General features: G+C 40.2%; 1 protein-coding gene across 1 annotated transcript in view; it reads left to right on the top strand.

The window, feature by feature from the left end:
- Window positions 1-21024, top strand: part of apbb1ip (amyloid beta (A4) precursor protein-binding, family B, member 1 interacting protein) — a 46667-nt gene that overhangs the window by 21546 nt on the left and 4097 nt on the right. Inside the window, exons 5-12 of the mRNA XM_053637010.1 lie at window positions 2476-2553; window positions 5961-6120; window positions 7371-7492; window positions 9643-9717; window positions 10508-10651; window positions 12446-12556; window positions 18775-18873; window positions 20511-20646. Of these exons, the coding sequence (XP_053492985.1) occupies window positions 2476-2553; window positions 5961-6120; window positions 7371-7492; window positions 9643-9717; window positions 10508-10651; window positions 12446-12556; window positions 18775-18873; window positions 20511-20646 (925 nt within the window). The remainder of the gene's footprint in view (window positions 1-2475; window positions 2554-5960; window positions 6121-7370; window positions 7493-9642; window positions 9718-10507; window positions 10652-12445; window positions 12557-18774; window positions 18874-20510; window positions 20647-21024) is intronic.

The following is a 21024-nucleotide window of genomic DNA, read 5'->3' as shown; positions in this document are numbered from 1 at the left end:
TTTAACCATGTGTCCTACTTGTGAAAAATTAACGCGTGAGTAGAAATCGCATACAAATTAAAAATATTTTTAAAAATTAAAAATAAATAAATGAATTGTGTTTAAAAGCAAACACAAAAAAAAAACTAAAAAAAAAAAAAAACCAAAAAAAAGTAAAGACTACTACAGTGGATATAAGGAAAAGTCTACACACCCCCGCTGACATTGCAGGTTTTTGTGATGTAGAAAATGAAACCAAAATAATGACCAGCGTAATGAAAAGCAAAATCTAAATGCGAAACAAGCAAAAAAATGTTTAAGGTGAAAAAAAAAATAAATATAAAAACTTGTTCTTAAAAATAACCTGTTTGCACAAGCGTGCACACTTACAGTATTTTTTATAATTGTTAATAAATATTACAGTTGCTTTAGAACTTTATAGGAATTTGAGAGAGAAAACTGTTCTAGGTTTTGGAGGTTCTTGTGTATGTACCTACATCTTATTTAGACAAGACTAAGTACAATGGCGTTAGCTAAATACAATGGTGTTAGCTAAGTACAATGGTGTTAGCTAAGTACAATGGCATTAGCTAAGTACAATGGCGTTAGCTAAGTACAATGACGTTAGCTAAATACAATGCCGTTAGCTAAGTACAATGGCGTTAGCTAAGTACAATGACGTTAGCTAAATACAATGGTGTTAGCTAAGTACAATGGCGTTAGCTAAGTACAATGGCGTTAGCTAAGTACAATGACGTTAGGTAAGTACAAAGACGTTAGCTAAATACAATGGTGTTAGCTAAGTACAATGACGTTAGCTAAGTACAATGGCGTTAGCTAAGTACAATGACGTTAGGTAAGTACAATGACGTTAGCTAAATACAATGGTGTTAGCTAAGTACAATGACGTTAGCTAAGTACAATGGCGTTAGCTAAGTACAATGACGTTAGGTAAGTACAATGACGTTAGCTAAATACAATGGTGTTAGCTAAGTACAATGACGTTAGCTAAGTACCATGGCGTTAGCTAAGTACCATGGCGTTAGCTAAGTACAATGGCGTTAGCTAAGTACAATGACGTTAGCTAAATACAATGGTGTTAGCTAAGTACCATGGCGTTAGCTAAATACAATGGCGTTAGCTAAGTACAATGGTGTTAGCTAAGTACCATGGTGTTAGCTAAGTACCATGGCGTTAGCTAAGTACAATGGCGTTAGCTAAGTACCATGACGTTAGCTAAGTACCATGGTGTTAGCTAAGTTCAATGGCGTTAGCTAAGTACCATGGCGTTAGCTAAGTACAATGACGTTAGCCAAGTACAATGACGTTAGCTAAGTACCATGACGTTAGCTAAGTACCATGGCGTTAGCTAAGTACAGTGACATTAGCTAAATATAATGACGTTAGGTAAGTACAATGACGTTAGCTAAATACAATGGTGTTAGCTAAGTACAATGACGTTAGCTAAGTACCATGGCGTTAGCTAAGTACCATGGCGTTAGCTAAGTACAATGGCGTTAGCTAAGTACAATGACGTTAGCTAAATACAATGGTGTTAGCTAAGTACCATGGCGTTAGCTAAATACAATGGCGTTAGCTAAGTACAATGGTGTTAGCTAAGTACCATGGTGTTAGCTAAGTACCATGGCGTTAGCTAAGTACAATGGCGTTAGCTAAGTACCATGACGTTAGCTAAGTACCATGGTGTTAGCTAAGTTCAATGGCGTTAGCTAAGTACAATGGCGTTAGCTAAGTACAATGACGTTAGCTAAATACAATGGTGTTAGCTAAGTACCATGGCGTTAGCTAAATACAATGGCGTTAGCTAAGTACAATGGTGTTAGCTAAGTACCATGGTGTTAGCTAAGTACCATGGCGTTAGCTAAGTACAATGGCGTTAGCTAAGTACCATGACGTTAGCTAAGTACCATGGTGTTAGCTAAGTTCAATGGCGTTAGCTAAGTACCATGGCGTTAGCTAAGTACAATGACGTTAGCCAAGTACAATGACGTTAGCTAAGTACCATGACGTTAGCTAAGTACCATGGCGTTAGCTAAGTACAGTGACATTAGCTAAATATAATGACGTTAGATAAGTGCAATGGCGTTAGCTAAGTACCATGCCGTTAGCTAAGCCAAACACTTTCCTACATTTTATTACACATTACCGAAATAAAAACATTCTCCAGTTATCATGACAGAAATCGAGGCTGTATCTCAGAAATAACAACATCGAGACGAGACACGAGATTATTAATATGAGCTGGGCAGAAGGGGGCGGGGCTTCCAGAGGGTCAGTTAACATCAGCGAGTGCAAAACTCCAGATTCCTATGTCAATTTTGTCATCTCTTGTTTTTATCACGGGGGACGAGACAGGTTTTGTGTATTTCTGACGGATGACTCATAGCGGCGTAGTCCCAGGGTTAGCAGGTCTGTTTATGTCGTATCTGTGGCGTGACTCTGATCTTTGTTTTGTTTTGTTTTGTTTTTCTTTAGGAGGAAATAGAAGAACAGATGAAAGCAGACAAAATTAAACTCGCCCTGGAAAAGCTGAAAGAAGCCAAAGTGAAGAAGGTGAGCAGCACATCAGAATCAGAATCTTTAGCTGCTGAAGAGTTAGGAAACGACCTAATATCACGCTAACAGGTCTTTACGTCCCCTTACTTTCTAGTGAACTGTGGATTGGTTTGTTCCTTGTCTAATTATTTTACACTTTGGGATTTGGACTCAATGTGAAAAGTATTATTATTATTATTATTATTATTATTATTATTACTAGTAGTAGTAGTAGTAGTAGTACTAGTTGTAGTTGTTGTTGTAGTTTTTACATACCTAGTCATTTTATGTCTTTCAGTTAATAACCTAAATCTTTATTACGGTCTAAACATTCCAGACTGATTCGTGTTTTATTTGGTGATGTAAATATTTCACTCATTTTATTTGGTATGTCCATATTCAACTCTACCGGTTTCTACTCTACAAGCCCATACACACACCCTCTCTCCTGCTCTCGTCTCTTTCCCGTCTCTTCTAGGTATTTAAACCCAGACTGATGTTAATCGTCCGTAGTTCATTTTATAAGAGTAGAAATGAGTGCTGATCTCTACTCAGGAAATGGCTGATATCACAGGAAACACCAGAGAAACACATGCCTTGGCTAAGAGTAGATGCAAATGGTGGTGGTTTGTAGTGTTTCTCTCTGTGGCTTGTCTCTTCTGAAAGGTGATCTGAAACAAAAACCTTTTCTGAAAGTACGAATCAGGAGAGCACCGGCACGGCTCTTATCTTCCTCCAGGTGTTTCTTCTCAAATGTAGAGCAGCTGCATAAACGATATTTTCTGCTCAGAGAGAATAATTCAGGTATTGTGTGCGAGTGTGTGGTATCACTTCTCAAGATAAAAACAATTTGGGCTCTTAAACATTAAAGCATTCTGCTTTTCTTATTCCCTCAAGCACACCGCTACTGATCTCTGACCTTTATCAGACCTTTACCATTCGGATGAACTTTTGCTTCGTGTTTACGTTGACCCATATTGTTCCAACATGTTCCAGACTCCCACCACGATCCTGAACTTGTAGGGGGGGAAAAAAAATGGAGCAGAGCTATTTTTAGTTAAATATATGAGGAGAAAATTGTTAAGTTAGATTAGTTTGCTTATCGTCTTGGGCGATGACATCAAGAGTGTCCCCAATTTACCCCGAGATCCCCAAGAACGAGGCTAAATTGTGCGTAAATTTTTACCATTGCATGAGAATTGTGTAATTGATGTCACGTGAGAAGAAGACGGAGAAAACAATATGAAAAATCAATAAATACACATGCATGGGCTAATTGTTCTCCGTAACCGTCACAAGTTCAAATCGGAATCACTTTATTCGCCAAATAACAGGAATTTGTCTTTTAGCACAAGGATATACGGAATAATGTCTTATATGTTTGACATCTCAGAGGTGTGAAAGTAAACCCTGCTACATTCACTGTACATGTACTCCGTGCGATTTTTCGAAACTACCGCAGATCCGGTCCGAGACGTGTCGTGTGACGTCATCGCGACGCGCGTACAGTCAAAGCCCTCTTCGTTTCACGTGCGTCGAACACGAGTACAGCTAAAAGGCCTCGTTCATCTCTGCGATGTTTCGTACAATTTCCTACGATCGCGATTTCGCCGATTCGAGTAGCTTTCCGCAAATAAAAGCACAACTCTGCGGAATCCTGTACGGACTGTTAGACAGTGGATTTGAGCGTTCGCAAATTTAATACCCGCCCTTCGATGGAATGAATTGGTGCTCGCGATCGCAGTTTCTGTCTTCTGAGCTGCAATGAAATCGTTACGGACGTGCTAAATTAATGTACTTGCGCTGAATTCACCCAGCGGTTTGTATTTTTGCCTATCGATTCAATCGAGTGTACAAGACGGAGAAGATGACCTAGTGCTCCGCAGACCATGCTAGGCGAAACAGTTGCTTTTTTTCATGTTTTATAAACGACATATACACCAAGACCATTAGTAGTGTAATTATATAGTCACTGTTAAACATTACTCACAGCACAAACTCTATTTCCCAGAATCCTCAGCCAAAAGGAACTACAAATCCTCGTTCTAGTTTCCCTCGGACTTCTAATCACTACCACCTGCTCCAAATCAGCTCTCTCCCAATAAATAACCCAGCCTTCCAGTAAATCTTAGTGAAGTCTCGCTCCTAGCGGTTCACTTCTGAGCCGTTTGTTTGTGTATGCACGTTCCCAGTATTGACCCTGTCTGTGTGTTTACTGAGCTCTGTCTAGCTAAGTTAGATCTCTCTGCTGATCACTTGCCTGTTTATAGCTATTGATTTTGTGTTGCGTTTCTGGACTGGTCTGCTTCATGGCTCCCCCAGTCTAAAGACATGCGTTGTAGGCTGATTGGCGTTTCCAAATGGTCCGTAGCGTGCGAGTCCTATAGGAATTTAAACATTCTGGACAGGCCACGCTCTTAAGCAACGACAGTAGGTTTTGTCATCTTTCGAGGTGTGATGTGGAAGCTGAACAGGTGTGTGTGTGTGTGTGTGTGTGTGTGTGTGTGTGTGTGAGGACAGAAGAGATCAGCACTTCTGCAGGGTTATGGTGTGATATTACACCAGTGCACTGTTGAATTCTCGGTTCTCTGATATGTCAGAAGGTGTTGTTGTCGACAGTCGTGCAGCTGCAAATCACAGGTTTATATTAATACACTTATATTAATACATGTTAACGTTTCTATAGTAACGTCTTAGACAGGGACTTGTACTCGTATCAGACGCTCCACGTATTCAAGTATTCAAAAAGCACGTGTAGTCGCTGATATGGTGAGGTTTTCTGTAAGGAGTCTCCAGTGTCAGAGGTAAAAGCTGTAATTTTAAGTCTATGGAGTTTCCACTTTGTGGTTTCTTTGTAAAATGACAAGCTGCGTTTTTATTATTATTATTATTATTATTATTATTATTATTATTATTAACTTCAAGAGAAAAAAAGAGAGGCTGGTGAGGGAACAACAGTTTATAGCTCCTATAACATAAGAGATAACAGGAAGTAAATAGTTTCACAGATGATCCACAACATTAACTGTAACTTTAATCAGATAAAAGTATTATGGTTTCTTTTATTTATAAAGAATGTTCTGAATTGCTATTGTATAAGAGAAATAAAGCACTTTATTATAGGAAAATGAATACCTCTGGGATGGTAACAGTAGAGTATTTTCCTACTGTATAACGGCACAACACGGAGTTGTTTTATTCCTTTACATAATTAGCTTCTTGCATGGATTGACACCAGAAGGGATATTCCAGCTTCATGTGAACATAGGATTTATGAACTTAGGAAACATCGTAGCGTAAAAGTTATATCGAATAGAAGGATGTTCAGGACATCGGTGATGTTTTCTCTGAGCGTCTCGTCACACACTGGTGGAGGCGTAGAGAGTGCGTCGGTGTTTACGTGAGCGGTGTTGTGTGTGGAACAGCTGATAGTAAAGGTGCAGATGACGGACGGCAGCGCCAAGACTCTGATGGTAGACGAGAGACAGACGGTAAGGGACGTGTTGGACAACCTGTTCGAGAAGACACACTGCGACGGCAACGTGAACTGGTGCGTGAGTGAGACCAACCCGGAGCTGCAGACAGGTGAGACACACAGACACGCACGCACAGAGACACGTCCCGTATATTTGTCTTGTGAGGACCTTGTACTGACATGCAGATCCATTCGTGTTACGCTACACCTAGATCTAACGCTCTGTTTTTATCTATGGAATCTTTGTGGTTCTATTCGTGCGTGTCATCATGTCGGAAAAAGGTCGACTCGTATCTCGGGTCGAGCTTCCTCCTGTCGTTTTGCTTTTCTTTAACGAGCTACATCGCAGTCTGTGATCGGTCGTTTGCGTAGCCAGGGTCACTTCCAGTTATAAAATGTTGGTTGTTCGTTCTATTAGGTGAAGAAAGCGACCATACTGACAGGTCGAAGTCTGACTCGCATGCAAGTGAAGACATATACATCTTAAATTACGACCAGATGAGCAAGAGCCTGAAAATATTGGAGTAGCAGGTTTTTTGGGGAAGTAGCTAAGCCCTAAGACATCAGTGCTGTTCTTTCCTCTTGTCTTAAGTCTGTTTGTTCGCATGTGTGCGCCATACACACAGCCCCTGTGCTAAAAATACAGGAAAAGCCTCACTGTGTTCAGTTAAAAAACGGTTTTCCTGTTCGAACCCATGCCCTGTATTTAACGCCTCAGGCCACCAGCACACCGGCTCCATTAAAACCGTTTTCATCAGCGCGTGAACTCTTTTATCTAGACGTTAATACGTTGTAGAGGCTTTAACACAGCGCTACAGTACTTGGGTGGGCGCTGGAAAAAATCACTGGGGTTGTGAGATATAAACACTCGTCACTGGGAACCTCACGGGGGCATCGAGTGGAACGTTACGGCTCTTACCGTATAACGTGTGTGTGTGTGTGTGTATTATTGATTTAATGAACCACAAATGTGTACCACATGATTAAGTTTCTATAACAGCAGCTCTGACAGTGGTTCTGACTGCAAGGCATATCACAGATTTATTATTATTATTATTATTATTATTATTATTAACATGCTATCGTTCCTACAGTACTTACACGGAGACTTGTACGGTGGACAATCCACATCAAATAAACACATATTCATTGATATGATGACGTTTTTGCTTAAGGGGACATTTATTTAGCGTTTATGGAAGGAGTCTCCAGTGTCAGCGCGCCTAAAATACACCTCAAATGTATACATTTTGGCCCGCAGTTGTTTATGAGCTTATTCTGTATATTAAGGACTTGTGTAGAAAGGAATGCAGGATTAAATGTACTCGATGCTGATCTGACCTGAGAGTCTCCTCCACAGAGCGTGGGTTTGAAGACCACGAGAACCTGGTGGAACCTCTCTCGGCGTGGACGCGAGACAGCGAGAACAAAGTGGTTTTCCAAGAGAGGAAGGACAAGTATGAAGTTTTCAAAAACCCACAGGTGAGTACCCCTGGATCTCCTTGTTATTCATGAAAACCCTCTTTCACCTTGCGCTTGTGTACTACGAGTTTTGGGCTTGGACGGGTCGTTACCTAACGTTATTTTAAATACGGTATATCGCACGCTTACAGATAAACAATACAGTCCCTTGCAGAAGTATTTTCCATATTTGGTAGGGTTTGATTTGGGATTATATGTCTCAAATCTACACAGAATTGCCCAGAATATTGAAAGCAATATTAATATAGCAAAGTAAGGACGGAATTAGTCAGAGAAACAACCCGGAGGCCAAGAGTAACTCTCGAAGAGCTGGAGAGATCCACAGCTCAGATTTGGAAAAGCTGTTCACGGGACAGTCGTAGCCCGGGACCTCCATGAAGCTGCCCTTTATGGAAGCGTGGCAAGAAGAAAGCAGTTGTTGAGAGTCGAGATAAAAGCCATGTTACATTTTGTATTGGAGACAAAGCAAACGTGGAAAAAGAGACCAAAATTGAACTTGTTGGGCAGAAACCCATCACTACTTATCACCTGGAGAGCACCATCCTCACTGTAAAGCACAGTGTTGATAGCATCATGTTGTGTGATAGAGTTAAGAGCAGGGACTGGGGAAGTTGCTACAGGGCAATCCTGCTGTACAAGGAAAGTTTTAAGATTTAATCAAAACTATTATACGATTGAATAAAGATCTTTATGATGGTGCTCCCTGGGATAGGCTCCAGGTTCCCCGTGACCCTGAAAAGCGGTATAGAAGATGGATGGATGGATGGATGGTACCCTGTATATTATTTATAGAAATCAAATAAATACAAGTAAATAAAATAAAGGGACAACTCCAGGGACATGGAGAAACATCTGATGAATCAAAACAGTCTAAAATTGACAAAATGTTTGTTTGTTTGGCCTTGGCAGTAACTGGATACTGATGACCACCTGAGAGCACCATCTCTACAGTGAAGCGTGGTGGTGGTAGAGTCATGTTGTGGGGTTGCCAGAGATTTGAGACTGGGGCAGAGCCCAGACTGAAGTGTGAGTGAGAATTGATTGAGAATGGCAAGACTTTCGAGGGAAAATAAAATCGCTGTTCTGTTCACCAACGCTCTCCATCCATACGACAGCCTGGGGAAAGCGATGGGTAAAAACATCAGGATTCAGACGTACAAAGCTGTAATTGTAGCCAAAGGTGGTATTAACCCAGGCATCAAATGTCATAGCTTAGTCATTTGATTAGTGTTCATTTTTACTCTAAATTTAGTTGAGGAATTCGAGTCAATTCGAACAGTTCTAGCTTGTCCAATCGACCGGTTCTAACAGCTCCATCTGTTTTTATTCACTGTGTAAAATTTATTATTATTTAGCCGTGGTTTTTGTTGTCATCAAGGCTGTTGACGAATGTTTTCAGGCTTCGGTTTCTCCAAAGAGCCGACGTTCTCCAAGCAGTCACTCTGATGGAGAATCACATATCTGTTCAGTTCCGTGAGAAGGTTTTTGGCTGTACAGCAGGAAGTCATCTGTAAAGCAGACCTCGAATCTGAGACCTTTCCCACGCCACGTTTTTCATTCTCTCTTCTTCGGGGTTTTTTTTTTTCCCCCGTGACTGTCGTTCTCTTGAGCTGACGTGATGCTTATTTTGCTTTATCTCACAACATCATCATCACCACAAGGTGAGACTTGACGCCTGAAGCAAACAGAGATGAACTGTCCTTGGCGTCTCGTCTATTTTTCTACACTTATCTTTCAATTACATTCTGCCAATGTGTGCACTTTTTATATATATATATATATATATATATATATATATATATATATATATATATATATATATATATATATATATATATAATATTTATGAGTCCCTCGGATATAAGCTGCAGCCCATATGTCTGACTGATGAGGCGGCAGATGTGATTATTATACCGGGGTGATTATCATAACAGAGCTTCATCATCTTCCATCATTAATCCCCTTGTTTGGTAAGACTTGGTGTGTGCAAGTGTTCCAAAGTGGAACGAGAAAACATCAAGCAGGCCTTCGTTCTTCATCCAAACAGCTGATAAGAATCACAGCGGTACTGACTTCCACTGTAACACTACCAATGATCACAGTAACACTGTATAAAACACAATCTTGAATAATAACTGTCTTCTTTACAGAACTTCTATCTGTGGAAGAAGGATAAGAAGTCGCTTAAAGACATGAAAGATAAAGATAAAGAGCTCCTTCTGGAGGTATGTGAGTTTTTGGATTCGTGTCACACTTAGGAACGGACGATGCTTTTCTTTATGTACAGCCTAAACAACAAGTAAGAAATAAAACAAACACACCGCGTCATGCGCTTAGAGGAAAATAATCCGTCATGTGGCGACATGGAGTTCCCGTTAGCCCTGGAGTTCCTCTTACACCACAGCGATTTGTGGAAAAAAGAAGGACACATGATACTTTTTATCCATTTATAGTTACGTTTATAAATGGCAGGGGGTGGGGCCTTCCTCTCCGTTGAAGTTATTAAAGGGGGGAATAAAACGCAGCTTTTCACGTTGCCGAGAATCCGTAAAGCGCAAACTCTTCCGTCGGAAAACTTACAGCTTTACCTCTGACCGTTACAAAGCGCTGACACTGGAGACTCCTTACGTATATGTTTTCATTAAACAGAAAACGTCCCCATATCACCGTAAGATTTACACCCATTTTAACCTGTCTGCGACCCGTAAACAAGACGTCTAAAACGCCTTCCAAACGCGTCGCTGTGTAAGTCGCTATGGAAACGATGACCGATTAGAACGAGCGTATCGATATACAGTGCGTGTGTGATTTACTGCTCACGAAGACCCGGTGAGAACTGAGAATTCAGCAGCACTGTGGGATGATGAATATAAATAAATACTTGTATACGACTGAATACTGAAATTGCTGAATAGCGCAACCCGGTTTATAATAAAGCACCCAAATTTAAAGTCACTCCGAGACCACTGGTGCAGCGATCGTTAGGCCTGAGTGTGTGTTTTGGGTGGTGTGTAGGAGAACTTCTGCGGGCCGTCGGTGATCGTGCCTGACCTGGAGGGAGTGCTGCATCTGAAGGAGGAAGGCAAGAAATCCTGGAAACCTCGCTACTTCCTGCTGCGTGCTTCTGGATTGTATTACTTACCCAAGGGGAAGAATAAGGTCAGCGTGCCAGAGAGGCCACACACACTCACACACCATCCAGCTTGACCCCTTGACCCCTGGTTCAGTTCAACATAAAGAAGTTCGAAATCTGTCCCAGTCTGAATGAAAACCATAGGTGTGAGTGTGTGTGTGCATGTGTGCATCAGTGCAGTAACTGTGGTGTGTGTGTGTGTGCGTGTGTGTGCATGTGCATGTGCTGTATGAAACCTCACTATTTACCTTCGACTTCTAAAAATACAGACCCTGCCACACACACACACACACGCACCACAGTGGTTACAGTCACATGCTATCGTCTTTCATTGCATAAATACACATTATGAATATTTTTGTACAACAAAAGTTAATCTCTCGCTCTTTGTTGTAATCATTAAAGGGGCGGTCTGTAACTCTGAATATTTAAAGGGGTTTTATTTATAAAGTTTCCACACCTGTAATGATCCGTCATAATCATATCACTTCAGAGATACATTAGAAGGACTTTAACCTGTAGTATCTATATTCGTATCTCTCTAGGACTTTAATCTGTAGTATCTCAATTCGGCGTGCATCTTCTGGGCCAGAAATGAGCACTGCCCACAGCTGGAACATTCTGACGGAACCCTTAAAGGTTCTCTGTAGAACCTTAAAACAAAGCTTTTGTGTTTTCCTGTCAGAAAGGGGTCCAAGGAGAATGAGTGTATGTACAAACCCAATTCCACAAAAAGTCGGGACGCTGTGTAAAATGTCAATAAAAACAGAACGCGATGACTTGCAAATCGCATAAACCCGTATGTTATTCACAATAGAATGTCGAAAACATGTCAAATGTTTAAACTGAGGAAAATGTACCGTTTTAAGGAAAAAATAAGGTCATTTTGAATTCGATGGCTGGAACACTTCTCAAAAAAGTTGGGACAGGGCAACAAAAGACTGGAACAGTAAGTGTTAGTAAAAAGAAACAGCTGGAGGAACATTTTGCAACTAATTAGGTTAACTGGCAACCGGTCTCTCTGTTTTCTCTTTTTATTTACATTTATTTACATATTACACAGCGTCCCAACTTTTTTGGAATCGGGGTTGTATGAACTGGGTAAGTGTGTGGAACAAACTTCAAATTATTGGTCGTTATTTTCTTCTTTGAACTAGGTACTACATACTAGGAAAAGGGGTTCTTCGGTGGTTCTTTGAAAATTCAGGGCTCTAAGGGTTTTTAAGGGTTTTTCTTGGATCAGATTAAAGGATCTCCAGAGAGACAACTGAAGAACCACTGAAAGCGTGCTGATGTTCTCACTGCACCACCAGTGTTCCTCACAACCAGCAGAAAACTGAGAGAAAATGACAAACTGATACTTCAAATGAATCCATGTTCTAATCAGAATCTTAAATAATCTCTCTCTCACTCACACGCTCTCTCTCACTCACTCACTCTCTCTCTCTCTCACACACTCTCTCTCTCTCTCTCTCACTCACTCTCTCTCACTCTCTCTCTCTCACTCTCTCTCTCTCTCTCACTCTCTCTCTCTCTCTCTCTCACTCACTCTCTCACTCACTCTCTCACTCACTCTCTCACTCACTCTCTCTCACTATCTCACTCTCACACACTCTCTCTCTCACACACACACTCTCTCTCACTCTCTCACTCTCTCTCTCACTCTCTCTCTCTCTCACTATCTCACTCTCTCACTCTCTCACTATCTCTCTCTCTCTCTCATTTTCACTCTCACATTCACTCTCCCTCTGTCTCTCTCACTCTCTCTCTCACTCTCTCCTCGCTCGCTCACTCTCTCTCGATTTCACTCCATCTTTTAGGCGTCGAAGGACATGGTGTGTCTTCTACAATTTGACAATGTAAATGTGTACTACTGCAACGAGTACAAAACCAGATACAAAGCCCCCACTGACCACTGCTTCATCCTCAAGGTGAGTTTACTGAACACACACACACACACACACACACACACACACACACACACACACACATCCTGGAAGGAGTCTCCAGTGTGAATGCTTTGTAACAGTCAGAGGTAAAGCTGTAACTTCAGGTACATGCTGTTATAGGAAAATAATCACCTTTGGAGTAGTAACAGTAACTCTGCTTCATCACACCACTCATTTATTCATTACGTTCCTATAACAGCACAACCCCGAGTGTTTTATTCCTTACTTCATCTAGCAAACAGATCCATTCCTCTTGCTTTCATTTAGTCTTTTTTTTTTTTTTTAATAATTTTTTTTTTTAACTGGCAATTTACTTTACGTACTCACAACACGGACAAGCACAGGACAGAAAAACGAAACCGATTTCCCCCACCAGTAGAACAGGAGGACGGTATACAGGGTGGCATCTGAGTGGGATTTATTTCACAGGCTAATATTATGTCTTTACACTCATACCAACACTGTACTGAGTTTGGGTTAAGAGTCATCATTAAAAACCCCCCAAAAAACACTCCCTGTGCGTTACTGTAAGTGGATCTATCTGCATTATTCACTTCTTTATTTTGTACTCTGTTTTATCAGTACATCCCTTTTTAACAGCTAGACTTTTAATTTAAGGAGAAAGGGGAAAACACGAGTGAGAAAGGGAAAGAAGTGAAAATACATAAAAGAGGAAGAAAAGTGTGTATCTGTTAATCTGTGTAACACACACACACACACACACACACACACACACGGCGCTCTTTAGTCTTATAACCTCCTGATCAAATCTGATTGTGTGAAACGTGTATAAAATTAGAAATGTGTGAAATTCAGCTTGTCCTCTAGACATTAGAAATAAATGTTTTAATACTGCATCAGTGTAATACACTGTACGGTCAAAAGTTTGTGGACACCTGACCGTCACACAATCGTATGTGTTTGTTGAACATCCCATTCCAGATGTGCTCCTCCTTTGCCGTTATAATAATAATCCCCACTCTTGGACACTTTCCCTCAAATCTGTTTGCATCTGCCAGGAGGTTAATGACTGTAATCTTTTTCTATATATATATATATAAGATATTGTCCTGAAACATGCATCCAAACCACCACATACACAGTAATCATTGTAGTCGTTTGTGTAGGCGTTGATATGGTGACGTTGATTTAGCATTTATTACGAGGTAGTGCATGACATCCACAACATTCAGTGTAACTACAAAAGGATAAAAAAGTACAACATGTTCTTAAATGATTGAAAAGAGTAGCTCTGGGTCGTGCCGGGTCGCGTCACAGGACCCTGTCCTTGATTATTTCGTTCTTTCAAGTCTTTCGTTCCTTACTGATCTTAATTCATAGACGGCTGGACAATGAGCTGATTGAGTGGTGTTAGACCATGTCAGGAGTTCTGAGTACTTGCTTTTGTATTTTCCGAGTGTCTCTTGATGCCTTTATTTAGTCGTTGCTGATTCAAAGTGGAAAACCTGATGTGCTGAGCTAACTGAATAAGGGCTTTTTAAGGATCTGAAAGTCCACTATCTATTGCTCTTGAAACTGTTAGTAGAAAGAGCTGTGAGGAGTTACGGTACATGCCGGTCAGCTCGTTTTTCACCCTCACATCTGGGTTTTTGAGTCCGGATTTCGGTAATTTTGGTGCAGTGTGAACGATGTTTTTTTTTTTTTTGTCCCGAGGCGGTCGTGAGGACCGATCGGCTGATCCGCTTGAAAATGGCGGTCTGGGGTGCATTTCAGATCTCACCAATGCCTTTTTGATCTATAAACCCAGACTTTCCGTTATTAGCTCACACTTCTGGTGCGAGCACTTGCGCTTAGAACGTTGTAAAAAAAACAGGTTTCATGGCGATGCATTCAAGGTGTGCTCTTCTTCACTGCTTGAGTGTTGGTAGGGCAGTGGTGGTTCAGGAAGACAGGAGTTCAAGCCCCAGCACTGCCAAGCTACACTGTTGGGCCCTTGGGCAAGGCCCTTAACCTTTAATTGCTCAGTTGTTTAAATGAGATAAATGTAAGTCGCTCTTTATAAGGGCGTCTACCAAAATGCCATAAATGTAAATGGAAAATAATAAAACACAGCAAGCAGAGGAGCCTGGTGCTAGGTGCGAGTCGGACGACGTAAAAGTCTGGCAGAAAATCAGCTGTCTGTAGCTTTAAGATCAAAAAAATTTAATTATGTTGTATTTCGAAATATGTGCTTTTTTTTCAAATATTTTGATAAACATCTTTTCAAACATCTTGCGAACGCGTCTTCGATCAAGTCGTGAACGTCTTCCTTTTATTTTTTTTATTTTTTTTTTTTGCAAAACATGAACAGAGGTTTCAATTATGAAAGTGAAACGCATGTCTTTTTTACTCTTTTTTTTATTATTATTTATTTATTTTTTAAATCAGGACTACTTCCCTAAAGAAAAATGAATTGAATACGTATCTCCAGTGCTGTTCAACACAGAGCCCGTGCACATGTAGTTTATACAATTTTATTTCCATGTTATAATCATCTTAGTTACAGCAAAAAAAAAAAAACTTTTTAGGGTTATTTCCAGTCCCGACTTCAGTTTTGCAGACTTCCTCACCTTGTAAACATGTACATTTACATTTATTCATTCAGCAGACGCTACGTCTTTTATCCGAAGCGACTTACAAATGAGGAAACACGAGCAAACCGATATATCAAGCGGAGAACAATACAGGTCACGCAAGATTTATAATTGAGTTCTAGAGAAGCAAAGCGCGCAGAGTCGAGGTGTAAGAGCCGGAGTCATTGCAGAATGTTTTTTACTTACATGTAAATTTTTACATGTAATTACAAAAAAATAAAATAAAATAAAACAAGACAGACTAAATGCTAACCAGCTTCGGGTATTTTCCCCGCTGTAATGACGTAACATGTACATGAAACATGTTATGTTTATCTGGCACCACACCCTGTTCTTGCCCCCTCAGCGTCGCTGAAGCCTACACCGCTCCAAACCTACGAGCGATAATCCAGGATCGTGATAGGACGATAGCATATCGCACACGATCTCACATGCCTACCTAGTACCTACCATTGTGTAATTGTGTAATCGATCCCACGGTTCATTCTTAAGGTAAAACCTTCAATTATGAGCCCCGCCCCAAAATGAGCGGAAAAAATTAACTCCGCCCACAGCTGGAACAGTGCTGCTCAGCTCTGTTGAACGTATTTCCTGTAAAAGCCAACTTATGATTCTCCAGCAGTCCTTCTGAGGGAACTGTCCTATTAGAGCCTCTTTTTCCTCCGTGTGTAAGTATTAACTGTGTACGTGTGTGCTACACACTCAAACTCTTCCAGTTTCTCTCCAAAAGTAGTCTCCTCATCCAGTAAATGTGATGAGTCTGAATGTCTTCACTTCTGGAATGGTGCTACGAGCAGTGAAGGTTTAATATAAGCAATGAAAGCCACCAGTTTAACATCGTGTACAGTGAACACGTGACTCATCACACAGTCGTGTTCCATCTAACCGTGTCGAGGTGATCAGCGTCGTAGAAATGCCGGTGTGGTTTCTATAAAACATAGAAAAACTGAACTAAAAACAGCCGTAAGCGCTATCCTGCAGCGGACTCGTTTTCTTCTTCATTAGGCTACTTCTTCAGTAGGGGGGCGTGGCCTAAAGTCGACAGATTTACTGTATCATTCGGATGATATTTTTGGATTTTTTTGAATACACACTCATTCAGCGGTTTGTATATAAATGCTGTTAATAATTCCTAGATTTAAGAATTAGATCAACTGCTACCACGACGTATAAACTTTCCAAACTTATTAGCAAACAGTTTTATACTCAACAGTTTTTCTATCTGATTTTTTTTTCCTTTTTTTTTTTTTTTTAAAGGTCATTCTGATGCATTTAGATAATGGTTCATGTTTCACTGCAAAGTTTTGTTCTAATGATAAGAATCACCTATTACAAATGATATAAATGCATGCAAGTGTTGAGTACATGTACAAGTGTTAAATATAACGTGTTAAGCTTTAAACTTCATATGAATCTTAATGTTTTCAAGACTTACAGAGAAAATTATAGACTTGTAGACTTTTATACCGGAGCTGTGAGGCTAATAACTATGGCAAGCGTATAGCTATCAGTTTAGCAAACAGTTAGCTTAATGCTATTCAAAAATAAATATACAGATCGGATCAGAACCCTTGTCACTCTAGTATAAAAGAATAATAATAATAATATTAATAAATGAGTAAAATAAAATGAAACAGCAGACATGCGTTGACTGATTCAGATCGACTCAGTCAGGAAGGAATCGTCCACGTTGTATTTTTCAATTGAAATTTTCTTCAAAATAAAAGCGCTCCCTAACACTATACGGATAAAAGTTCCCCGTTTAAAGCACAGCCATCTGGCAGTAGGTGAAACACGCAGGTTATTTGGCAAGCAATCTGTTCCCACTCTGGCTTTTACAGCTCACTAAGCCCCGGTGACTAATCACAACTTTCCTACATGATTATCTCAAGGTGTGTGTCTCCTTCACACCAGGCGCCTTAACAAGCTGTGATTAACAAAATGACCAGCTCCGGAGATGAAAACAGAGGTGTGTGTGTGTGTGTGGAAGATATTAGCAGGACGTGGAGCTGTGCTTATGAGTAATTTATTTCTTTAAGTCCCTCCCCTCCTCAACCCCTGCTTCCCCTTGAACTTTTCCACATTTCGTAGTGTTATAACACGGAACTGAAATGGACATAACTGAGATTATTACCCGTTTGATTTAAGCAGCATGTCAGACAAGGTTAATTAAACAGAAATATCAGACGTGTGTTGGTTGCAATTATAGTGGGACGTCTTCTTGCACATTTGGATCCTCGTGCTTTTGGAGAAGGTTGATAGTGGATGATAAGTCATTTGTCCCGGTCGCACTGAGGTGTAGGTTTTGACGGGGTCGTTCGAACACATTCAGCTTTGGCAGTATGCTTACGCTTGTTGTTCTGTTGGAAGGTGAACCTTTTCAGCCTGTATTTGGCTTCATTCGTCATTCCTTCAACCCTGACCAGTTGCCCAGCCTCTGCTGATGAAAAGCATGCCTACACCGTGACGCTGCCACCACCACGCTTCACCGTGAAGATGGTGCTCTCAGGGTAATGAGCAGCGTTGGGTTTCTACTAAATGTAGTACTTTGTGCAAAGGCCAAAAAAGTCCAAAGTTGGTTCTCAAACCAGAGAATCATTTTCTAACATGCCTTCTGGCAAATTCCAAATGGGATTTCATATGGCTTTTAGTCAGCTATGGCTTTATTCCCACCACTTGTCCATAAAGCCAGCTCAGTGCAATGTCTGGGCTTTGGTACAGTAGATCTTAATCGAGTTAACCCTATGGATCTTAGAATTAGTTGCTTTTCTGACTAATCCCCTCTTTACCCAGGCAGAGTCAAGGTACCATATTCTCTCTCTTTTTTTTTTTTCTTTTTTAATGATGGATTTAATGGTGTTTTGTGGGCTGTTTAACGTTTGTGATATTTTTACTAAACCCAGTTTGATCCATTTCTAGGACATTTCCAGATGTGTTTTGTTAGCTCCTCGGTATTTATTATGCTGTTTCTTTAGGTATGTTTTCTAGCAAATTCCAGCCTATTTTAAAGTTAATTGAGATCATGTAACACTTTAATTGCACACAGGTCGACTCCATGCAACAAATGATACAGTATGTATGACTTCTAATGGGAACTAATTTAGGGCTTTCTCAGGAGCAGGGGTGAATACTTATGTCACTTTTTTTCAAATGTTTTTATATAATATATATATATTGTGTGTGTGTGTGTGTGTGTGTGTGTGTGTGTGTGTGTATTAAGGGCTATTTTGTGTAGATTTGTGGCATAAAAATCCCAGTTAAGTGCATTTCACTTCCAGGTTCTAACGCTACGAAATGGAAAGACAAAACATCAGCATAGCTTCATTAGCTTTAGAGTTAACGTGCCTGAGAGGAACCAGTGCTGACTCATCAACCACAGCTGGTATCAGCAAAATGCACAGTAACCACCAGTATTGCATATCAGCACATTCAGCTGAATAATGCGTATTTATTTCCTGCAGGCATGCAAATGACGCTTTATGCTTAAATCCATGTAAAACAGTGGAGGTTTAGCAAAGCGAGATTTAGCTCCGAGCCAACTTCGACCATTTTATTGTGAAAAGTAATATACACAGTGTTAATGAAGCATGTGTGATGTGTCTCCAGCATCCTCAGATCCAAAAGGAGTCTCAGTACATCAAGTACCTGTGCTGTGACGATGAATGGACCATGAACCTGTGGGTTACGGGGATCCGTATCGCTAAGGTGAGATAAAACCCAGCGAAAACTCATCATATCTGTATATAATATGCAGGACAATGCAGGACAATCAAATGAGACGTTTTCACTCGCTTAAAGCGATTTAAGTGAATTCACCTGCATTTGACACGACGGTGATTACACTTCATTAAAACACGTGTCTAAAACTGGATTTAAAGAGAAGCAAATTAGTAAATGAATCACATGAAAATGAATCACATGAAAATGAATCACATGTAAATGAATCACATGTAAATGAATAAATAAATTAAAGACAAAACACGTGTATTGCACATTTCAGCCTAAAACAAGATCCTACTCTTCACCTGACGTCTCATACGAATATTATTAAAGGAAGGCATATTATAAATAGAAGTCATATAGCTTTTATTACTGTATCATTCATTAGAATGTGGAGTTTTTAGCCATCCATATACACTTACGTTACATACTAAAATAAAAAAGACTTCCATACACCAAGTACTTGTATCCCCTCTTCTCTTTTATTGAATTATTTATCACAGGCTGAAGGATGCCAGATCGAGTAATCAATGAGGCATGAATTTGAATTTAAGATTTTACCCAGTGAAGCCACCCTAGCAGGTTTATAACACCATAATACAGAGGTCAGGAACCTTTTCAGCTGGTAGAGCCATAAAAGCCAAAAAAAGTTTAAAGAGCCATACAAAAGTTAACATATTTAAAAATATATACCAGTTATTATCTTTACCACTTTTTATAATCATGCAATAATAGTAATGTAGACTAAAGGCCATTTTGCAGTTTGCGTGTTCTTGATCTAACAGCCTGCACTTCACCTAATAGGCCTGTAGGTGGCACTTTGACTTCATTTAACCAAATATGATCGTTTCATCAAACGGTAAATCAAAACAAGGTGGAGTACAGTACTTCCAAATATGCAAATGTGTCTGTCTGTTCAGACCAGAAACAAAGATACCCTCGTCTTTTTTTTTTTTTTTTTTCTTTTAGCCGTTTCACCTTTTGTTAAAAAAATGAAAACAGGCTGGCTATGTAGTTTTCGACCGATTTATGAATTACACCGGGAAGTTACCGCTCCATTCCACGTTGTCCAATGAAATCTGACCTTGTGCCACAGGTTGGTGTGTACAGCGACAAACGGGCATCGATTAAGTATGATGTAATATTTTAAAATATGTAATATGTAGAGTTTTAATTGAATTAAACACACTAGCTTTCGTGATTTCCTTTTTTTCCCCACTGTCATTGAGCCATGGGCAATCACTGAAAGAGCCACAGGTTCCCAATCCCTGCCATAATGCAATTTATATTCATAGGGAATGGGGAGTTTTTTCTTCATCACAGTTTGGTTTAACTCCACCCCCAAGGCTTTGTAAACTGTGAGTCATGATAATGGACTCTTAAATAATACATTTAAATGTGTGAGTACAGGCTCTCTCTGTTATTTATCATAGTTGTTTAAAATATATTATGGAGCTTAAGGCTACGGAAAAGATTTTTCACTGAAGATTTTTCATTTAAGACTGAAACACAATCAAACACACGTGGAGGAGGGTTCTCCAGACATGGGTTTACTGTTAAAAATGAAATAAAAAAAGGTCATATATAGGCAAAACCGACGGGTGTGTGTTTATCCCCTGCAGTACGGTAAATCTCTGTATGAGAACTATAAGACCGCCGTAAGAAGAGGTTCATCGCTGTCATCAGTTTGGACGAACCGGAACCTCCAGCCGAGTCCATCAACCTCCAACGCGTCTACACCGTCTCCAACACCGAAAGGTAACCAAACACGTTACAAACTAAAGCCGTGCGTTTTCTTATATACTGTAAAATACCCAGATACAGCTGAGTGCAAAAGTTTGCAGACCCCATACCTGATGAAATGACGGATCTAAGAAGACCTTCAATGTTAGCCCTTTAACGTGAGGGCCAAGACGCCAACGTGCATGCACTTCCGTTCCCGTTCACAATGCGTGCGATTTTCTAGTGATAAAATTACATCGTGAGAAATCGACATCGTTTTTGTTACGTCAAGATCGTGAGACAAATAAGTCGGCTTCTGTAGAAAAGTGAATATTTTTTGTTTTCGGTTGTGGACAAGCTGGTTTTGCTGATGCTCGTGGAGTTTAAGTGTGTTCGAGCTTTTCCTACCTGAAA

This window comes from Ictalurus furcatus, chromosome 1 (genome assembly GCF_023375685.1).
Source record: "Ictalurus furcatus strain D&B chromosome 1, Billie_1.0, whole genome shotgun sequence".
Classification (NCBI taxonomy): Eukaryota; Metazoa; Chordata; class Actinopteri; order Siluriformes; family Ictaluridae; genus Ictalurus; species Ictalurus furcatus.
Note: the sequence above shows the minus strand (reverse complement) of the source record. Positions and strands in the feature narration are given on the sequence as shown.